This window comes from Bactrocera tryoni, chromosome 1 (genome assembly GCF_016617805.1).
Source record: "Bactrocera tryoni isolate S06 chromosome 1, CSIRO_BtryS06_freeze2, whole genome shotgun sequence".
Classification (NCBI taxonomy): Eukaryota; Metazoa; Arthropoda; class Insecta; order Diptera; family Tephritidae; genus Bactrocera; species Bactrocera tryoni.
The window spans coordinates 565,367-587,773 of record NC_052499.1 but is presented as its reverse complement, the minus strand read 5'-3'; the positions used below and the strand labels follow the sequence as shown (position 1 = coordinate 587,773).

The 22,407-nt window shown below is 34.5% G+C and overlaps 2 protein-coding genes and 1 long non-coding RNA gene across 3 annotated transcripts in view; 2 read left to right on the top strand and 1 right to left on the bottom strand.

Moving 5' to 3' along the window:
• LOC120782338 (dynein heavy chain 5, axonemal) overlaps window positions 1-4,023 on the top strand; it is a 34,812-nt gene extending 30,789 nt beyond the window's left edge. The window contains 4 exon segments of the mRNA XM_040114574.1: window positions 62-157; window positions 507-563; window positions 2,058-2,190; window positions 3,474-4,023. Coding sequence (XP_039970508.1) covers window positions 62-157; window positions 507-563; window positions 2,058-2,190; window positions 3,474-3,727 — 540 coding nt within the window. The 3' untranslated portion in view covers window positions 3,728-4,023.
• Window positions 4,024-4,967: 944 nt separating this feature from the next.
• Window positions 4,968-18,739, bottom strand: LOC120782333. The gene is made up of 4 exons (XM_040114563.1): window positions 18,176-18,739; window positions 10,486-10,627; window positions 8,141-8,263; window positions 4,968-6,985 (listed from the first exon to the last, which is right to left on the bottom strand). The coding sequence occupies exons 2-4, from the start codon at window positions 10,621-10,623 to the stop codon at window positions 6,341-6,343; spliced, it is 906 nt and encodes a 301-aa protein (XP_039970497.1). The 5' UTR covers window positions 10,624-10,627; window positions 18,176-18,739; the 3' UTR covers window positions 4,968-6,340.
• LOC120782349 lies at window positions 6,931-8,121 on the top strand. Its single transcript, XR_005706246.1, has 3 exons — window positions 6,931-7,018; window positions 7,094-7,671; window positions 7,730-8,121. It is a non-coding gene; the product is annotated as an uncharacterized LOC120782349 (long non-coding RNA).
• Window positions 18,740-22,407: the final 3,668 nt, after the last annotated feature.

Sequence of the window (22,407 nt, the reverse complement as noted above, 5' to 3'; positions counted from 1 at the left end):
TATGCAAGTATATTTAATTTATTGGATTGAAAGGATTAATTTTTTTATATCCGTTTCACAGATATCTTGGGAATCGACAACTCTAGGCTTCTGGTACACGGAGCTGTTGGAACGAAATGCGCAATTTCGCACTTGGATATCAACAGATAGACCGAAAGTGAGTGTTAAAAAATATGATCTACATCATGAAAAATGATTATAATTTACAAATTTTAACGGTCAAATTCGTCATTAAATTGATTTAGTATAGAGTTCATTGTGATCTGACTTCCTTTTCCGAAAAATTTTAATTAAAGTATTTCTGCTTATTAAATATGTATATGTACATAGACCACGTATACTATATATAATATTTGTATATTCCTATATAAAATATTTCCATTATGGCTTTCATCTTCTTTAATTTGGTAACTGTTGCTGCCACCAATGGATGCCCTTTATGCTATCCGACTGAATACACACGAATTCAATTTGTGAATTGACGAAATGTGAATATATTACGAAAGGTATTTTGGATGACGGGCTTCTTTAATCCCCAAGGATTTTTAACAGCTATGCGGCAGGTAAGTTTATATTTGTTTTTCAACCGTCAAATGCATATATACTATATACAAGTATATATATATGTATATATATGTACAAGTATATTTGTATTAATTGGACTGATGTTTGTGAAAGTGTGTGTGACTGCCATTTCACTAAACTTTAAGTACGTAGTAAGTGAAAAAAATCGTTGCATGTTAGGTTGTCCAGTGAACAGTGTCCAATTAGAAACCCCTAAAATTGCTATAGAATGAACCTTGATAGAAGAAAATACATACAATGTTCGTACATAGGTCTCTTACTCTGGTTCCAGTGTTAGAAAGTAAGAGGTAAATGGAGTACCGACTCGTTCCCAGACTTTCGAAGCTGCAGTGAGGGTGTCCGTACTTACAGCGATTCCGCTGTGTCCGGTTTAATTGAAATTTGGCAAAATAATATTTACGAATATTTAAGATAATTTCGTATTGTGTGTTATTAAACTTGTAGCTCAATGATTATTTGTGTCTCTGTTTTATAATTCGGGCAAACAAAGGGAATGTTTTCTTATTGTTATTGTCACTTTTTTATGCTTATTTCTCAACAACTTTTAATATTAAAACTTTTTCAGTCTAACGAGAAATGAACAGGTGCCAAGAGAAGGCAAATATTAAGAGAACGATTCTAATACAGTTCATGACACGCATAATAAAGATGTTGCGTATTTTTCACATTATTACTTCCTAGCACCGTCAGCAGCAGAAACGGAAATTACTATTTGGTGGTTAAACGAAAATGAATAGGATAAATGTTTTTGTGCTCTTAACAAACTAAGTTTGATTAGAGGGACTATAAGACTTATTCATTTTATTATTCCTTGAGAGCGAAGAAAAAATCGGAACTACTTGTATATTAGTTGTTCCGTAATTTTCTAGTATCTTATGAGAGTAATTTGTTTTTTTAAAAGAACTGCATTTTGGGTCTATAATGATAAAGATCTCAAGGCCAAGTTTATATTCTAGGCGAGTATATATAAAAAGATATTATCCCTAGTAACAGAAAAGCAGTTAAAACTATCGTAAGTAATCATAGAAATGCTAAAAATAATCGGTATATACAGAATCCATACCTTTCCCAACTTTTGCTCACAAATTCTCTTAGCCACGATTAATTAAATTAATGAATATAACTACTCATTAGGTATTCGTTTACATAAGTAAGTACATATGTATTTAGAAAAGGCTTAGGATAGCTCACATGAATAATGTGACTGTGTGAATTTCTGTGCCTGAGGGCGCGCTTTGATCCCCTTGAATGTTGGCACTTATAACTGTTTATTATTTGCAAGAAAATCTAATTTAATTATGCTACTATTTCACTTGAGTTACAATAACTATCCAATTCACCTCCCTACTGTCACCCTTTGCATCGCATATAATCGTACGTGGCCCTCCGTCCAAACTATTTTTTGGTTTTAATACATTCAAATGGAAACAAATGCAAAACAAACCTCGGTTGGGATTTGCGTGGGATTTTAGGAAGTGACACGCGCACACAAAGGCTGGGCACTGGACTCGGTTGTACTGCAAAATCAAATAACACGCTATAATAAGGAAGACATCTCCGAATACCCCACCGAGGGTGTCTACGTGCATGGGCTATTTCTAGAAGGTGAGTATTGCCAGTTGGCAGTTGGCGTGACCTGCGGCATTCCATTTGAATACCTACATATGACCTTTCAACTCTCATAGTAACCCATTGTAATTTCTAATGTTTTCATCATGGCGGTTTATTTCTTTATTTATCTTTAGCACTCGTTATTTACTATGAAGTTTTCTATTTGCTTTATTTTATGATTATGCCTTATACATAGCTGTAGCACTATTAATACATACGAACAAATATTTGCGCAAACCTTTAGCGTTCAATGCTTTTCAAAATGTTATTTAGTCTAGATTTTTTAACACTTGTAGCTCCTTTCCTTAGTCATAGCCAGAAATTCTGATTGGTGCCGGAATTTCGGGATATTTAGAATGCTTTAAAATGTTAGTCATGCAAGATCTCAATGTTATGAAGTATCAGTTTCTCAGTTTCAAACAAGTATGGACCCTATTTTGCGGTTAAGGTTACAATTTTTTTATATATTCACAGAAAGTCTTTCAATATTTGTAAATATGTACATACATACATATATACTAATAGTGCCCGAACTCGAACGAGTATTTGCCACAAAATACTTGTCCGTAAAATTCTTATTGTATATGTATGTATGTTGTACGTCTACTGACCATAAGAGAGTTAAAGTGGCGCATTTCACTTTGGAAATGAGCTTTCACGCATGCCAATAGCACATATTAAAGTAGTATAAGGATTGGAGCATGTTAGCACATTAACGTCAAAGCATATTCAACTTCTGGTTGCTTTTATCCCCACTTTCGCATTTTTTACATCTTAAATCCATTTTCACTTAATTTTTTCTCTCACTGGTCACCTCGTTTGCAAGTTAAAACACACATACGTTTGGGAATGTGTATGTATATGTGTATATATAAATAGTAGAATGTACATATGTATGTAGGAGGGTCGAGGCTAACCATCGACGAGACAGAAAATATTTAAAAAAACTCTGGAATAATAATCATTAAATAAATTTACAGCAGTTCCGATATACTTGTTTGTTGTTTGCACGAGTACAGTTATGTACCTTAATATGAAATCTATACTATTTTGAATATTATTATACTATATATGTATCTGCTTTCCAACCACAAAATGATCACCCAAGTATGAGTGTGCTATATTTTTCATTATCCCTCTTAGATTTCCATTTACAATCTCCCAGCACAAATGCGTACATGCATTGATGCACGCGGTTTCACACATTCTTTTGCAGAAACTACCCTTAAAAGTCTTTAAATTTCCATATACATACATATATACACACTACCTGTTAGGTGCTTCGCTGGATCGACGCAGTGGCAAGTTGGTTGAGTCCAAGATGAAAGTACTCTATGAACAAATGCCGGTAATCTACATATATGCTATTAACACAACAGCTGGGAAGGACCCTAAGCTTTATGAGTGCCCGATTTATCGAAAACCACAACGAACCGATGCCAAATATGTTGGCTCAATTGACTTTGAGACGGATTTCAATCCGAAGCATTGGACGTTGCGTGGCGTTGCTTTGCTCTGTGACATTAAATAATCGAAATGCTTCGGACATTTCACGTTAGCTTTTGGGTTGTTCGCGCCGGCAGTAAGGAATGTATTTGTATCATGATTGTTACGTTGGCAGTCACGAGCTTCCTGCTTTTAGTTTAAGTTTATGTGCTATTTGAGCGTAAATATAGTAGATGCTACGTATGATAATGGTGAGGTCTTTATAATGGACTTTGTATGCAATGTCCAACTTTGTAAATCGAATTGTAACGAAATGGTACATACATACGTATAAGTAGAAGTTGTCTATGTATAAAATAAAATAGTTTGGGAACGAGAAAATTTTTTAAGCTTATTAAATTAATCATTGGTTAGCATTTCCTTCCTCAAACGCGAAAAAATTGAAGTTTCGAAAGCTAAAATAGAAAGAAATTCGTGGGTATGGCGTACATATGTTACTGCTGAAAAAATCCTCATGATTCGACGCTTCAAATGATTTGAAATGTTGTGATTGAAATTAATTTCCTCAGTTCAAAAATCATATTATTATAAAAAAACGTTTGAACTTACTGTTCACTTCATTAGTCATTTATTTTAATTTAAAATACAGATTACTTTTTATTTTTTCAATACTTTTCAATGCATGTATATCTGTATATGTAAGTAGGTAAGTAAGTATGTATTTATACGTGTATATATAATAAATAATTACAATTCACTTTATTTGCATTGTGGAGAACTGGAATATTTACAAGAGCTGGATCCGAAGTCACGCCAATTGAATTGACCTTACTTTTGTTTTTCTAAAATGTATCAACATTAAGATAAATACATTTATATTTAACATAAAATTAAAAATTGTTGCGATACTATTAGCAATAAAATATTTGTTGTCATTATTTAGCTTGAAAATACTTGTATGTATGCATACAACTCTGTAGGTAGCATATATTTCTAACAGTAAATAATTCTTCCTTTTAAATTTACACATTTCTCATTAGTTTCTTATATACATTTGTATGGATATTTAAAGTAGCTACTTTTCTGAAATTCATTATATTCGAACCAATCATATAACGCCATGGTATTTGTACTTTGAGATTTTAGATATAATAAAGTCAACCAGATTATTTTTTTTTTATAATATGAATTAAGTTTTTTATTGAATGAAATCTGTTTGCTTATATTCAATAAAATGAAGCATACAATCTTACTTTGTAAAATATATTTTTAAACTATACCTTAAAGTTAAGAGCTGCCTTGGTCTAAATTCAATGTGTATTTCGTTTTTTTTTTGTATAGGATTTAATTAACTACTTATAACAATCCTGTATTATTGATTAGTTTTCTTTAAAGCAGGTTTTGCCAAAGAAAGATAGCATGTACATAAGCATTAAATGTGTTATTCAAAAATCGTTTCCGCCCGCGGAAGTTGTCGATTTGAAAACTTTGAATGCCAATGAAATCAATTGTGTCTTAGATCCGTCATAATATGTTTTCAACGATAACATACAAAACTTGGTTTAGTGAACAACAACATTAACGTATGCTTTTAATATAGTATAACAGTTCTGAGAAAGCTCTTAGAATGATTACAACTTTGGGATTCAGATACACATGGTTAAACTCGACCTTTACTCATCTGTTTTTCCATGATTATGAACTTCATTTTCGAATGGTGAGGCGATGCGATGTTAAATGTGTGATTTCTGACATTCGTTAAGCTTCCTTATGACGTAATTTCGCATTATATGTTTAAACGCGCGTTTGCACTTCAGCCTTGGTCATTTAGATAATCTGAATAAAAATTCTTGATTTTGGCGTAAATTGGGACATCCCTGAACTCGAAACCGTGTATAATTTAAGAATCTGAATACAACTACAGTTTGAGCATACTTAGAAGCATTTCTTTACAAAACCCAATAATTAAATATTTGAAGAAAAAACTCGATGTTATTTGATGTTCAGTATATTTGTTTAAAAAAAAGGTATATATAATAATATATAATCTTTTGTGAATGACAAAGGTTGTGCCATACATTCTCACTTCCTTAACTGTGAATAATTGCACCAAGTGAACTTTATTCAGGCATAATCATTGACTTCTTTCCACGCGAGTGCCACTAAATTTTCCTCAAAACAACAACATATTTTTATTGCATTGTTTTATAATAAATAAAATGACCATGGTGCGCTTAAATTTTTATATACCAACAGGCGAATGTGGAGTTTATCCCTCGAAAGTAATATACGCGAGCTATTAAGTACATATTACATATAACATTTACATTTAATGCATTTCTAAAAACATTATATTTAAAACTAAACACGATTTTATCATATTTAGTTCAATTACAATGTGACAACAACATTAAGTCACATAGAAATTACAACAGTTTTTCTAAAATATTTATTTGAATATAAATACTATATCATATATGTCATATATGCCATTAACTTAAGCATCTAAACTTTTGAATATCTCCTAAGTAAAAGTAAGCAGAGCAAAGCTAATTGAATGAAAAGCTCTGCCTTTTCAAACATTTAAGAGTATATTTGGTTAATTGGTGTTAAAAGAAATGTTCTTGGACTGAATAGCTTCAAATAATGTTTGCGATGTTCATGAGTGTGTGGTTGTACTTGAGAGCGTGACTACAGCTTACTTTTTCATGTTGTGGTGCATTTTGGGCACTCCATAAAAGTACCGCAAGTGGTAATCTGCGTTGTCAACATTTCTCTCCTTATCAGCGCCATTTGCTAGTACATTGTTTTCAAGTGCAGCCAAATGCACTTTGTTGGACACATTTTTGTTCAGCGTCCCTCCGCTAGAGAATGAGTCGACATTGGCACTACTGCTATCGCCACCTGTTCCCTTGTCTTGAATTCGTCGTTCCGAAGTGAATTCATTTCCCTTGGTATTTGCGTCACCTTCTTCGGCACCATTTTCAAGTGCATCGATGTACCAAGAAGTCGTCTGTCCATCCAGGTTGCCTTTGCTTTCAGTTTCGCCCAGAACGGTATTGTATATGTGAGCGGGTTCATGTAGGTAGTCATATATGGATACATCTGGTGTGTACTCCAATTGATTAGTGTAGTGTGGCTGCCACAAAGGTTGCAGTTGGAGTTGCGATTGTTGGTCATATTGGGGAGCGCGGTACGTGTACATTTGCTGAGGATAAGGGACGTGCTTGAGGGAATATTCAAATTGTTGTTGTACTTGCAATGGAAGTTTGTAGCTGGAGTCACCATCATTGTCCAGCATACGTTTACCGACGTTCTTCAATATGGCACGATTCAATTCTACCTGTTGCAGTCATGGATGAAATTCACAAAAACGGTAAATAAATAACAAATTAAAAGAGTGAATTATGCGCTCTGGGGAAATTAAAGTGCATTTTTAAATTTGATATAGTGGCTGGAGAAACTGGCAATATTGGAATCAAATATGTGAATAGGGGTAGTTTTTCAATTTCCTTGACATTCTCATCTATAACGGTAATCTATCAACCCTGGCGACTAAAAGGAACGGCTGAAGTATGATATGGTACTAATTATGTATTGATACCCTGTTGTCAATTCAACTAGTTATAAAATACTTTGCAAATTGTATGGTCTTGGTATTTTTCAAGCGTGATGTTCGTCAAGATCATTTGCAGGATTTCAGTCTAAACTAAACCAGTGTTATTCTACACATCTACTGTTGTTGGTTGCAAGATTAACAAATTGAAGAAAATCATTTTGTAACAGTAGAAACTGCACCAATAAATCTTCTATGTTTTCTTGTCTAGTTCGACTGCCACTTGTTCCGGAGTAGTTTATTTCCTGAATAGATTGATGCTACAGTGGAGATTACTTAACCATATACATATGTATGTATGTAAATATGCTGATGGAATGACTAATTGACTTTATCTTATCTTCTACGTTCAACACGGCGCTATTCACCTTCTCGCTTATGTCCGCACTCACATACAAGCATCACACATGTATGTATGTATATACGAATTCTGTATTTTTGCTTGGGTAGCTTTATTTTGTTTTCATGTAGTTGCAACAAAAAATGCGGGTGTCTACCTCACTATGCTCTTCTCAACACAGATGTAGAATGACATTGACGATGAGTTGACAAATCAATTTATCAAGCGACTCGTGTCGTAAAGTGTGCCTGCTGATGCGTAGAGCCATCTCTGGAGACGAGTATAATATTAGATATATTATTAGATGCATGGCATACGAAAACTCTTTCATTCTCAAATGTCAATGAATAGTTAATTGATTTGTAAGTTTGAAAATAGAAAATCCATCCCTAAGCAGACTTGTGAAGAAATTATATTGAGAGGTTGATAATTGTCATTGCATAATTTTTATAGCAACATGTAGAGAACGCACAGTGCCGAAGAAATGATTATAATGTTGCTGATAAGTCTGTACATTCTTATGTTTTTTCTATTTCGATTACCTGTCTTGTATTCTCCTTCATTTGCCTTCGAGCAATCTCTAGTAACAAACGTTGCCGTAGCACATCCAAAGGATTCACGATTGACAGTGATGGTTTGTTCCGTTTATCCAGCGAGAAATCTTTCTGTAAATATAAAGAATAAATAAAGCAATAAATATGGATCCCTACAAACATTCGCAACAGGCTAACATTTGTTAGGTGCTACATACATACATATATACATATGTATGTGTAGGCTAAGCCTTTACCAAAATATCTGTGCTTGTACTGCTACAAATGGATGCGATGATGTTTCAGTTTCATAATGGCATTTTCGAAATTGATAACGATGTTTTTACAGTTACTCAACTAAAGTCAATTTCATTATGCGCAGTTATTACGTTCCTGCATTGATTTCATGCCGCATGCATAATACATATGCCTATAAAAGTAGCCATGTCATGCGAAAATGCATACGAGCAGACTGTCACCAACCAATGTGTGAACGGCCCAATCGCCCCTCGGATTGATATAACTCTCTTATCATTGTTATGCTGTTTATGCCTGCATTATGGCCGAATCTGCCGGTTTTGATGATGGCAGTTGTGCATCGCTGAACGCAAAGTCGTTAATAGGTACAGTAGACCTGGTCTGAACAATACCAGTCTGATGAATTTTCTTATTCTTCTTTACTCGAAAATAATATATGAATATGTGCATTATACGAGTATCTGGTTAGGGCTGCTTATAAGCACCAAAAACCTTGAAGTATTTTAATTAGTGCAAACGCTTCGAAAGTCGTCACAAATCAGTTGTACGTACATACATATGTACGATTTGTTGTACGAAAACTAGTCCTGTATAGAATTGGTTTAAATCCTTAACTTCAAGCCTAGCAGATCACTTAGTCAGACAAATGCAAAACGAGCTAATTATTTGAGAGTTTAGAGAAGCTACTATTTGAGCACAAAAAATATTATAATATTTCTTTTCAGCAAAATAGAGAATAAAAGCTTGTGCATTGGAAATTAGCCCAATCACGCATATAAACTTTTGTTGACTTTTGAGTTTTATAAACATAAACAAGCCATACATACGTGGCGGGTGGTGTTCTTCTTACTTCAATGTCGCACGTATGTATAATCTGTGCATACATTTGTAGCAGTGCAAATATAAAGAATGTTACTGTGCATTTGCGCCATCATGTCTGTGCGGACTGGACGCGATGCTGCTTATTAAAAAGTTTGTGACTTATGCGAGTACGCGGAATAAACAGGAGTTGTGAGGAGAGCTCAGAAAATTTTCAGATACTTAGGTTGTATGAATGTGTGTGTGGTATAAAAACGAATATAAATGGCATAAAGGTATCGCATGGAAAACTCATGATTATGTTGCTAATTCAGAAGAAAACAAGCGTAAATGAGGATTATGCTCGGCTCATTTGGCGTTAACAATTAGCTGTCAAATAAAAGTTTTAACTCACGATCGTAAAGGGAAAGGGACGATTGTGTTTTCAAAGCGAATTACCGGAAAAGTTGTGTTGCTACAATGGATGGTGAGCAATATGCAAAGAATCTGTAATTTGTCTTAAATAAAAATCTACAAAGAATTTGTTAAGCAAAATGTTCTTATTGCAGAAATCGCTGCTGTTGACGCAGCCCCTATGAAACAATGGCTCGCCGTTTAAAAAATGATTTGTATTACTTTGTACGGTCTCCGTTATTACCTTAGTACGGAAGGAATAATTGGTGTTAATTAAATAAAGAAGAAGAAGAATAATGTTAAGAGCTAAATATAGTTAAATTTATGCCGCTGGGAAATGTCTATAAAAACGCAATTGTGAGAATATCTACGACGTCGCTATGACTTAAAGTGTTAAACTATTCGGGCACCTATGTATGTACATTCCACTCGAAATAATTTATTGTTCCATTTTTGTGTGTTTTGGTGGCAGACTCGCTTAGCTCTTTGATATTGATGTCACGGTAAGATAGTAAAGACTGAAGTGTTCAAGTTGCTCTATAACTTTGGTGCACAGAACGCGAGTTTTGGAAATAAATTTCCACGATCTTTAAGTTTTCCAAGGTAATTTAACAAAATATATTGAATATGAATAAATGTATATTTTGACAATTTGGTTTTACAGCTTATGTATAGGTATTTGTAATAGGACTATATTCTGATGCATTTTTACGGCACTGGAGTGTATAAACAATAATCAATATGTGCTTTCTTTATGTACATATGTACATCACAATAGCCCTAAGGTCGCCGTGCATTCTTCGTTAATCAATATACACCAATACAACTATTTTCTCTGAACTGAAACCACCTTTTGAAGTGGTCCAAAATCGTATTTTACTTACCTGTATTAACTTGACGTCCGCGTAGTCGAGAGGGTACCCGACAATACTGCTGTGGTGGTACCGTTGTTGAGCCGTACACACGAGCCGCGCTGCGCAAATCAGAACTATGATGGGGCAAAGTCTAGTAGCAGCTTTCATAGTTCTGCAAATAATAAAATAGCATAAATAAAATCATTGGATTTTCGTCGTTATATACTACATAGAATTTCTGGGAAATTTTTACGACTTTTTATAACATTTTCCGCAAATAGTTTTTGGTGATTTATTGTCACATAAATCGTAGCGATGTAACTCTCGACTTGACTCATATGAACATACATACATATGTACATATACATATGTATGCTTCGGACGACGGATTTACCATTAAAACTGCATATAGACATCGCAGGCACATTTGCTTGATGCGGTCATGAGGAAAGTTGGAGTGAGTGATTTGTGATGACGTTATGAATGAAAAGTGAGCTAAACTAAATATGTACGTAAGTGTATATAATTGCAGGCCTAGCACTAGTTTGGAGACAACTCATCCCTTTTCGGTGTGATTGTCAGCGGGACATTGACGAGCAATTCATAATTATCAACATGTACCTACGACGGACATGGCGGCATCTGATGCAGCAATATTTAATTGTATTTAAACTAGCTTTTATTCACTGTGTAATTTAATTTGCCATTTATTAAAGGCCCTTTGCTTCTTTTATGTATGCAGTTATTTATGTTTAACTGAAACAAAATTACTCTACATAGTTTCTGACATACATTCCATAGTAGATTTGTCATTATCTGTATTTTTCATATCTATTGATGCTATCGTCATTTAATTGGATCGATTCCTTTATATATATTTCAATAAAGATAAAATCGTTTCTGGTAAAAAACAGACAAAATGATTATTTGAATTATTATTAAAATAATGTTTCGAAATGCCTGTCTCAAAACCTTAAAGATAGCAGTTATTGAAACCAAATTTTATTCATGAACAATTTGGGGCATTAGCCTGTAATGATGGCAGTAACTTGCAGAGGTACATAATATGACAGCCTTTATTCCATGTGTTAATATTCTGAATGGCAAAGGTCTACTTCCCACACTTCGATATTGAGGTCTACAGGTGCATCACCATCCATTAACTCAACATCATATGCTCCATCAGTCAAGCAATCAGAACGGCATTCTAGTAGTATTTGTTTGAAAGCTTTGATCGTGTGCGCTTCAATAAAACGTTGTCGATTTATTTGTGGGTTACATATACTTACATACATAAAATGCGCTTATGGGTGCAAGTCCATGCATACATACTATACATATTTACATATGTATGTATGTACCATATAATATTTTAAAGTTGCGCGTGTATATGCATGAGTGTAAATGTAATGAGATAGTGTGTGCAGTTCGACAATTGCCACTGATGCATTTTGTGCTGTCATTGCCATGCATGGGGTTTCACTCGTTCGTCTATTCAAAAAGCAATCACCAACACACATGAGCGCGCCGCGAATGTATGTGCCTTTTTTATTTATTCAAACATCACATAGACATACAAGTATGTATGTACATACGCACAAATAACAAATAAATACATAAATAAGCACTTACACATAGTCTATAAATTTCTAATAAAGCCATGACATGTCTATATTACTTTGTTGTAGACCAGCTGAGCTTCCGAATTTCGTAATATCAGTTATTGACACAACAATAAACATTGCTGGTAATATGCCGTTAGTTTTTACCCATTTACACACGATTTAAATTCTTTTTATATGCATACAATATGTACATATGTATGTATATGTAAACAAACAACGATGGGTTAATTAATTCATTTATCCTTTGAAACTGTAACCAAGAGCAATTTATATTAAATTGCTAATTAATCACATTTATTGTGAAAGATATGATACTATTATATGTATGCATGTATATGGTTAAGAATTGCAACGAAATGTGGCACGTGATTTCTGTAATTTTCAATTCTAAAACAAACAATATTTACATACATATGTATGTACATACAAACATTGTACATACAACAAGTAGGCTATCTTCACAAGTACTTCATCATATTTTCAATACATTTGAATTATTTGAAACCGCGAATAACGACCATTGTTTACACCCTATTCCGGATATTCCTGTATTAGTTTGCACATCGTTGTCTGAAAATTTCGAACAAATTTCGTTTTATTTTGAAATTATTGAAGTAATTCTCGTAGTAAATAGCGCGCATAGCTCATTATGCAAACTCGGTAGATTCCAAAGAACAAAAATGTTGTTCCATACAAATATCTGCATACATACTTATATGTATGTACATGTATACTGCTTGAGCGTACCCGGAGCTCAATGTCAGAATTGCTGTGGAAAATTTTAACAATTTCTGAACTAAAATACGCTCGGCAGTCCATATTTAGGAAATTGTATGGATCTGATAAATGAGAATTTTATCAAATTGTTTGAAATAAATATTTAAACGGTGGAACCTCGCCAACTACCTCACAATATACGAGCATGCAAAATGCATCATGGTGAACTACTTATATTGGCTATTTCTTCTGATATTGGAAACACATGCGATCTTCTAAGTCATCCGAAGCGTTTGCCGTTAGTTGAATGATACATTAATATTTTTAGGTGTTTATATTAATTTGTGTTTAACTTTATGAGAATTATTTTAATTAAGATCCAAATAAAGCAAATTATAAAGATTAAACGATAAATAGACTGTCGTTCATTGGTTTCAGTTTCTTCATAGCCCTTAAAGGCTATTTGTTCTAATTGTGTTAGTTTATGCAAGCAGGCTATAAACTAGACGCTCGGTAGGTAGCTCAGTCAATATCATCTGGGTACCCGGTCATAAAGGAATAGAAGAAAATGAAAAAGCAGACGAAACGCTGAAGACACAATTCCCCTAACCTGTCCTAGGCCATTCAGCTCATTAAAGGGTTGCTTAAAGCAATAAACCATAGAGGAACACCTCAGTTCTTCGAACACAAGCTACACAGGGCATACCACAAAGCTACTTTGGGGTCGTGTTGATGGTGGGCAGACCAAACAGCTCCTACTTCCAGGTAACGCTCCTACTTCAAGGGCATTGTAGAGTACCTACCCTTAAGATCCCAACTTTACAAAATTGGAAAACTAAATTCGGCAGAATACAGAGCATGTGCGAAAGGGGATGAGACGGTAGAACATTACCTTTTCGAATGCCCAGGCTTCAGCCGGATGAAACGGCACATATTCCACGGCGCTTCCTCTTAACAACAAACCAACCCACTAAAGGTTTTAGGACAACTTCATCATTGTTTGTAAACTACGCTCGAATTTTATTTAATCTTCAAAAAAAATCGTCAATTCTTCCATCTTGCTGAAAATTATAAGGTTTTCGAAGTTGGCGAACGCAATTTACGTCAACTTGACATATGACAGCGCAAGATAATGCCCTTTTCTGTCCTTTAATACATTTTATGCATACTTCATTTGCGAAAAATCCTTCGGCAAACTTGTAGACGAAATTCACCCAATTTATGTCTCTTTATCTCCATTTTCATTACGCCACTTTTTTGTACAATGTATTAAAGTATATACTTACATACAAATGTATGTGCACATGTCACAATTATTTCAAGTCTACACATTTAGGAAGTAAACATACATACATTCTTACATATGTACATGTAATACGAATGTATGTGTTATATAAGACATGTTTTCCACACGTAAATCTATTTGATTTGTGTTATTTGATGAACAAACCTGGCCTCAATCGATTATATCGCTATTTATTATGAATTTATTTTTCTTTCCTTTTCAGAGCAAAAGGATTTGTATGTACATACATATGTATGTACATATGTACAAATATTCGTTAAACCTTATCTGAAAATCGTTCTACACATAGTGTGACTATTACATTTGTGCGCAAACCATAAAGCCCATTCCGATGTAACTCATATGTATGTATGTGTGTGTGTTTATCACAGCACTATTCCACTACATACAAGTATGTCGAAGGAACATGTGTAGGTGCAGACTTTGGCGTTGCCTTTCTCCTTCAAGCACAGGTGAAAAATTGTTTGCTATTTGTCAGTTTTGAGTGCGCCTGTGGCTAATATGTAAGTGGTTTTTATTTTCGTTCTCGGATATTTACAGGATAAATCCAAAGTATTTTTCAGCAGTTTTTTTTGTTTACATTAACAGCTACATACACAAGTGGTATTTTACAAGAGAATCGTAGTTAAAATACAATTTCTAATCTAACCGATCACTGCTCAGTTTTATATAGTGTTTGTATACTTTGCATTATTATTATGAGTGTGGGTTCGTAAAAATTACCGGCATATACCAACAAAGCTTTGCTTTAACTTTCTTTACACAAACTTTATTATTCTATTATCCTTTTGAAATTTATGCCTATTTCCATTCCAATTGTGGTGAAATAGTTTAACCCAAAGCGCCATTTGAACTTAACATGAAAAGAAATTAACCTTAAATATATAAACATACACACATGCATAGATGTAAAATGTGATCTCGGCGGAATCAAAACTCACACCTAATCTCTAACGAACGCTTAGAAACCTCCCCACTTGAAGACAAGAAAGCCGCACAGATCGTCGACGGCTCACATTGGAATGCATGCGACTTTTTATACAAGTATATGCAAATCCAAGCGCTATGATGTGTAAGCGTTTGTACCCATATTTGTGGCGGATTTAATATTTGGGCACAGACAAGAAACGAAATGCCGAACGTGACGCATTGATTCCTATTAATAGATTTGTCAGCCTTTTTACTATTCTTAGGATATTGATTTTTTAGCATTTAAGGCAATATTTGCTCTTTTATGTAGGAGGAATCGCCAGTCAAATTGTTCTGAATCTACAAATGAGTTTTATTTCAACTAAAAATTAATTTATGTTTCGATTGGAGTATCCTTTATCTTAGATAAAGGATGCTAGTTTTGCATAAGTATAGGAGGCTAACAATAAATAGTGCTCATAAGGATTTGGAAAAGGTGAGCGAAGATAAAAATCCGGAAAGAGTGAAATGATGAAAGAACTAAGAAAACAAGGTTGTTTACTTGTTACATATTTGTCTTTCAACAAATGCCATAGGATAATTTGAAATATTTAGAGAGACTTTTCATTTCAATAATTTTTAGCGAGAAGTTTCTATGCAATTTTCCTTATTCCGGTCCTTTTTATTAAATGTACTCTAGATACAAAAATGTGCAGCAAATAGCTTATACTCAGTATAGCAAAAAAAAAAAAACTTAACAGAAAAGAGCTTGCAGTTATTTTCCAGTGGTACAATTAAATTCCCTCACTTTTTATTTTCTTCTTGCTACATTTATGCTTTCAGTACGTTTTTAATTTAATGTAGCCAATTCTTGTTAGTCATTGAACGTAAGTAAGTGGAACGGCTCTATCTCAACTTGGTTGGCGCACTTCCGCCTGTCTTTCAAATGCTTCTCATTCATTTATTATAAATATGAATGTATGTAATTAATGTAAGTACATACGTACAGACGTTCAGACGTGCACAAAGTAATTACACATCTACATATATATTTCTCCAGACATAATAGTGTCTACTAGGCATCACCGCCCAATTTTCCTCACAAATTCACAAGTTGGCATGTGACATCTACGCTTTCAGCGATATTATCGTTCTGTCGACTTAAGTGCTGTTCTTCTCACTTAACATTAATGGATTCCGAAAATGATTTAATTTAATAAATTATTTCAAGTATTTGAAAAGCAGCCAATAGACCTATTCTCCACATTCGTCAAGCGTATTGCGACTGTAAATATTTTCTTTGATATTAATTCAATTCAATTGGAAGATAACAGCGTCATAAGCGCTGTTGAACTTCCCTAACTGTACTACAGTTGAACTTCCCTAACTCGAACCACCATAATCTACAAAAAATCATCGAGCTAGAGAGACTTAGAGGAAGGAAATTTAACTTCTATTGCCAATTCAAGAGTTCGAGTTATGGAGAACTTCGAGCCATGGAAGTTCGAACAATGGAAGTTCAACTGTATTTGTAATTTCTGTGATACTTTAACGCTTTCAACTTTTAGTTTTTCCTTACAGGTTGGCGAGTGAAAAATAGCTTAGAGCCAAAACATGTGTTGCTATGAAAACTTCATTGTTTGTATACGAGTAAGATACATAATATTAGTTTAATGCTTGCGGACTATGTAAATAAACAAGCCTATGTACCGGACAAGGCTTATTGTGAAGCCAATCCTGTTTGCTTAGCAACTTCTTCTTCGTTAGCCTAAGAAATTATACCCGGAAGAGCTTGATTATTAGCAATACCAATAATATATGTAAAGACAATACTTCTTTTATTTGAAAAGATTTAATTGCTTAATAGGAAAGTAGTAATAAATTTAACATTGTTATTGTAATATTAGAACAATTAAATATTTTGTTTCGAGGATTGATTCATTTGGACTAAGGTAAAGCGTAATGTATAAATACTTTAACATATCAATAACACTAGTTCTCACGTCATCCGAGTATATTTAAGCACCGCAAACATCGTAACGATGCAATCTAAACCGTTGGAAAAACGTTTGCTTTCAATTTTGCTGTTTGAAATTTAATATCCCATGTAACTATAAAGTTTACCAAGAGCTTTTAGTCATTTTGTATAAATAATAATAATGGAGTGATCTTTGTAGCGGTTTTTACGCGACGCTTGACATTAGTTTGCAAAGAAGCAGAGGTATTCTATTACTTCAGTAGGATACTTGTACTTTTAACGCTCTATCACATGACAACGAACATATTGTGTGAATTGAATGCTTCAGATGCTTAAGTTTATCAAGAATTCGGCATCTAAGGTGCAACTGACTAAGTTTCATTTTTGAGATTTTGAATATTAGAGTAAATAATTTAATTCTGATGATAAACCAAAAAAAAGGTGGAAATGAGCGGACCTCATTTTTTCATGAAATTTGTTATTACATCAGGACCGTAATATAAAAACGAATGAATGTTTTCGTCCCTTCCACCTGCATTCTGGAAAGTAGTTTCCCCCAATGGAAAATAACAAAAGAAAAAAAAAAATAATAAAAGTTGAAATTTTGGTGGACCATGCTGGAGACATGGAGACATCGCTTACATCCATATATATACATAGGTATATATATTCCACAGATTACTATCTATAATATCCGTGTGAGTGTGCAAAAGCAGACAATTGTAGTAATAAGCGCCAGTGTGTGTGCTTCATGAGTCCAACAGTCAGTGTGTTTGGAAGTAAAATTTTAGATATTTAATTTAATAACAGCATTTACATAGAAAGTAAAAGGACTTGTGTGTCTATGCACGCTTCGAAAGCCCACGAGTATCCGAGAAGGAGACGAAGCGTTAAACTGGGTTTCCTTATTAATCGTTTATTAAATGAGAATCAATTCATTATGTACTTTGTATGATATGAGATTTCGCTATGCGACCTTTTAACACTATGACTTATGGAACAATTTGGGCAAGTCGCAAATGCTTGCAATGCAATTCAAGTACATTCCTTTGCATGTGGAGAGTAGTATTTTATCAATCGCATTTAAATAATCTATAATTGGAAATTGGAATTTCGGCAAAACGCTTCAACTCGCAAAGTCTTTAAGCAAAAGCAATTATGTCCGACGCCTGAAAGTATACCTACCGCGTTTCGTTGCTGTGGCTGTTAATCCAAAAAGTAAATTATTTGTTCAGGAATGTGGCGCTTTTGAGGGAGCAGCAGTTTCTAAGCGAATTCCACTTGTCAACACAAACGCTATTTACTTAAGCTCAGTTAGGATATTAATTCAAGTAATTTGTTGAAGACAAGCGAAGTGGAGTGTTGGTAATGTGGCGTGTTACAAATTTCACAGCGATGCCAACCAAGCTTATTATGTTATTATTGTTATTTTTTAGATTCTTTTTTTTAAATTCAATAAACCGCACACTTCACTTATACGCGTTGAACGCTGCTAGAAATTCCCACACTCGCACGGCTAATTGAAATTAACGAGGCACGTTCCCAATCAATTTAAATTTGAAATGGCCAGTGTTTTTCTGCCTGCCGAATTTACCACCAAAACAGAATTTACCACTTTACAGAACTACACGGGACGTTAAGTGTTTACGTTACTTTGTTTCCGTTGCGTTCGAATATGATTCAGGCGAAATGCCGCTGTTTGCAGCGACCAAAGCAACAGGCTGACGACGAGTGAGCAACTCAGGATGAATTGCGGACTGTTGCTGGTTTTTATATTCAATGAAGTGTGCAGCAACAGCGGCAGAATTAATAGGTGAATTGTTCGGAAGTATGAAATCGTGTCGCATCGTTTCGGCTTGTTGTTCGTAAGCCATTGCGCTGGTGCGGGGGTGGTGCGGCTGGCAATGTTCTGTTGTCTTTCCGCGGCTTTTGCCATGAGCATGCGTACATTCAAGTCATTCTGTTCAGTAACATTCATTAACCAAAAGGCTTGGGATATGAATTGGTAACTACAGCAGACTGTTGCATGCAACAGTGGCCCAACGCAGTGGAATTCCAATTTGAGAAACTTTGCACGGATATTTTTTAATAGCTTGATAGTAGAAACGGATAAGAAGAATGCGTTTTGTGGCCAAATAACGGCAATATAGTATAGGTGACATGAATAGGAGTGCGGGAGCGCACAATAAATTAATTTGATTTTGTTGTAACGAGTGGGCGGTAAAATGAGCTGAAATAAGAGTTATAAAAAGTGGTAAAAGCAATTAACACCAGCCTCTGTTCGTTTTTTATAATTTGGTTTTGAATCATCTCTGAGCGATTAAATCGGTGTCACATGAAAGTAATGACATCAAAAGGTTGATCTACCACCGCAAAGTGACACTTTCGATTATCCATCGCACATTCATATGCTTGTGCTATGTAAGCTTGTGTAAGAGTGTTTTGTTAAATTTATTATTAAAAATTTTAATTTGTGCGCACTTCGCAACACAATCCAATAATGGAAATTTTCATTGGTGACTCTATGCGCTTAACTTTCAATTTTCACGCACAATTAACCTTCCCTATCTCGAGCTTGGTCGCGGTGTACATGGACAGTGCAATGTTACTCATACGCCCTGTCGCTCAGCCCAGACTGACGAAAATCGCCAATACTGCAGCGAGTTTTTAATTACTGTGCTGTCAGCAAGCATTCCGTCATTTCTCTTCGTATGCTTTAACGCTTCATCAGAGAGCAATTCTTGTTTTATGGCATCTGCGACATTAATAACGGGGCTGTCAAAATCGCTACTGTAATTGGTTAAAGATTCGCTGTCGCCCATGATGACAGCGAACGCACACACGCCAAAAGCTGCTGTATATGCATATTAAATTCTTTACGCCTTTTGAGTTTTGTTACAATAATGACTTGATTATAAAATTTCTACCATAATCATTATGTTTTTACGCCCACTGTGTACAAGATTTATGATTTTAGGTACTTTACGTGCTTACAGATAGTTTCTTTTGAATGAATAAGCCCATAAAATACTCGTAATTTTCGATTTAATGAAATATTAAGGAAACCGAACGGATTCTTTACAAATATAAAAGCAGACAAAAAGTTAGAACTCTTTTAGAAAATGACGCGTAAATGTCAGTTGCAAAGTAAAATTACATCAAATATGTATATACATACATACAGACAACATCATGACATATGTAAGTGGCTAAAATGTGCATAGATATCTGGAAAATGACGTAGTACGGAGCGCTTCCGGCAGCCGATTTCAAATCTGCTTTCTATAAATCGCTGGTGAGGCTGATGCTGGAATATTTATTCAAGGTCTGTTTGTTTGTTTCGCAGGTATGCGACTACTGGATTTTTGAGGAAGCCTTTTCATGCCAGAAATACGCCACTGCCGGTCCTTAGAACTCTGCTTGATTTTAGAAAGCATGACACAGTCACTGTCGAACTTCTATTCTATCTATTAATAAAATATATTAAATTCATATATGTATATAAACATATATATATATATGTATATACATGAGAAGTGAAAGAAAAAGAAGTTGGCGAAGCCCGCTACTTGAATATCCAAGCGCTTGTTTTGACTTCAAATATTACATGTGTAGGTGACCCAGACCATTACCATTTAAAATGTGAAATTTATACGGATCAATGTTTTTGATTCTTGATTATTCGTAATGTTCCCCGCCGTGATATATTTCATTAGGATATATATTGACGTTAAGTTTTTCATTCGCCCAAGTTTTTTGTTTACCAACGAGCTGCTATGAATTTTTGTTGTTATTTATACCTATACATACAAGTGCATACATACCTACTTATTAGAATTTATGGACTAACTTAACGCAGCTGAAAATTCATAATACAATGAAAGGAAACTTTTAGCTAAATAGTAATACCAACAGAAACTATTCCTTCCTCGGATATTGTGTTGGTTTATCTCAGCTAAATTTTTATATAATTCACTAGTAGAAAATATTGGAAGGGTCGATTGAACTGAACAAGCCAAGTGAACTGTTAAATACGGATCAACATGCTCATAGCAAAGTTAATATGTGGATACTTTTATTTATAGTTATTATTGTGGGATGGTTCGAGAAAGCCCTCTTGTATTAAGACTCTGATATTAGAGAGAATTCAATAATGTGCGGACGGAAGACACCAGGGGGACTCACTCTGATAATAGGGCAGTGATCGCTGGTGAGGCTGATGTGGGATGTCAAAGTCCTTCTATTCCAGAATTCGCATTTTTTTAGTTTTGTATTAGAATACCACTTTTCTAAAGTTGTAGATTTACTTGGTAAATTCAATCAAAAATCCCATGTTATACATACCATGTATATGCGGAAAGGAATATGATAATTCCTTAGCGCAAAACTAAAATTTCGATGGGTGTTTGTGAAGAAAAATCGGCTTGGACAATAACGGACACTCTAATGTACATGCACGTAAACATATACACACATATGTAATTAAGACTTCCAAACTTTTAGAAACCCCCTTTCATATGCCATTAACCGAATTATCTCAGCAGAAAGACAATGTCAAACATACATACAAATGATAGTGAAACCAGTGCTTTTGACCCATCCATGTGGGGGTACAACGGTACACTGAATTGGTTGAGGGAGCTGGGATGCTCTTATTTGCAGGAGCCAAAAGTTGCTATTTTTAACACAAGGAGCAAGAAATATTGACAATTAATGACAGCAGTGGTCTACAACGCTTCAAATAGCCCACATCCAGTCAAAATACGAAAACCGGCGACACTAAATTAGGCTTATGTGCCAATCCCAGCGAAACCCCATATGGGAATTTTTCTCAAATGGCAGCCGATTTGTTTACGGACTAATACGCAGAATAATTTCACATGTTTGCACATTGCAACACACATACACATGTGTATGTATGTATATGTATGTGACATATTTGCCATTCATAAATTGAGTGTTTTTTGCCTTTTTCGTTTTGCAATACACATATGTACATACATACATACATGCATACATACTTTGTAACATAACCCTGTCTTACATATGTTTTTTAGAGGATTTCATGTATTGGGTCTTCGCACGAAATGTTGATGGTGGCATGGGAGAAGTGACAAAATTTTGATTGATGAGTTCCTGCCTTGGTGATTCCGATGTAGGGGTTGGAAATAAAAAAGTGTTGTTGTCGTTTAACGGGTGTTGCTGGTATTTGACTTTGTTGCTTTATTTGTACATATTCAAATGCGAAGTCACAAACTAAACAAACGCTCTTGGGTAATTAACCAGAGGTTTAACCAGTAGTTGACTTCTAGAGTGTATGTATGTCCATATGTATGTATGCATGTATGTGAATATGTATTCGCAACTTCTATATCTTAAACTGAACACTATTACGAAAATAAGCTATCAATACATCA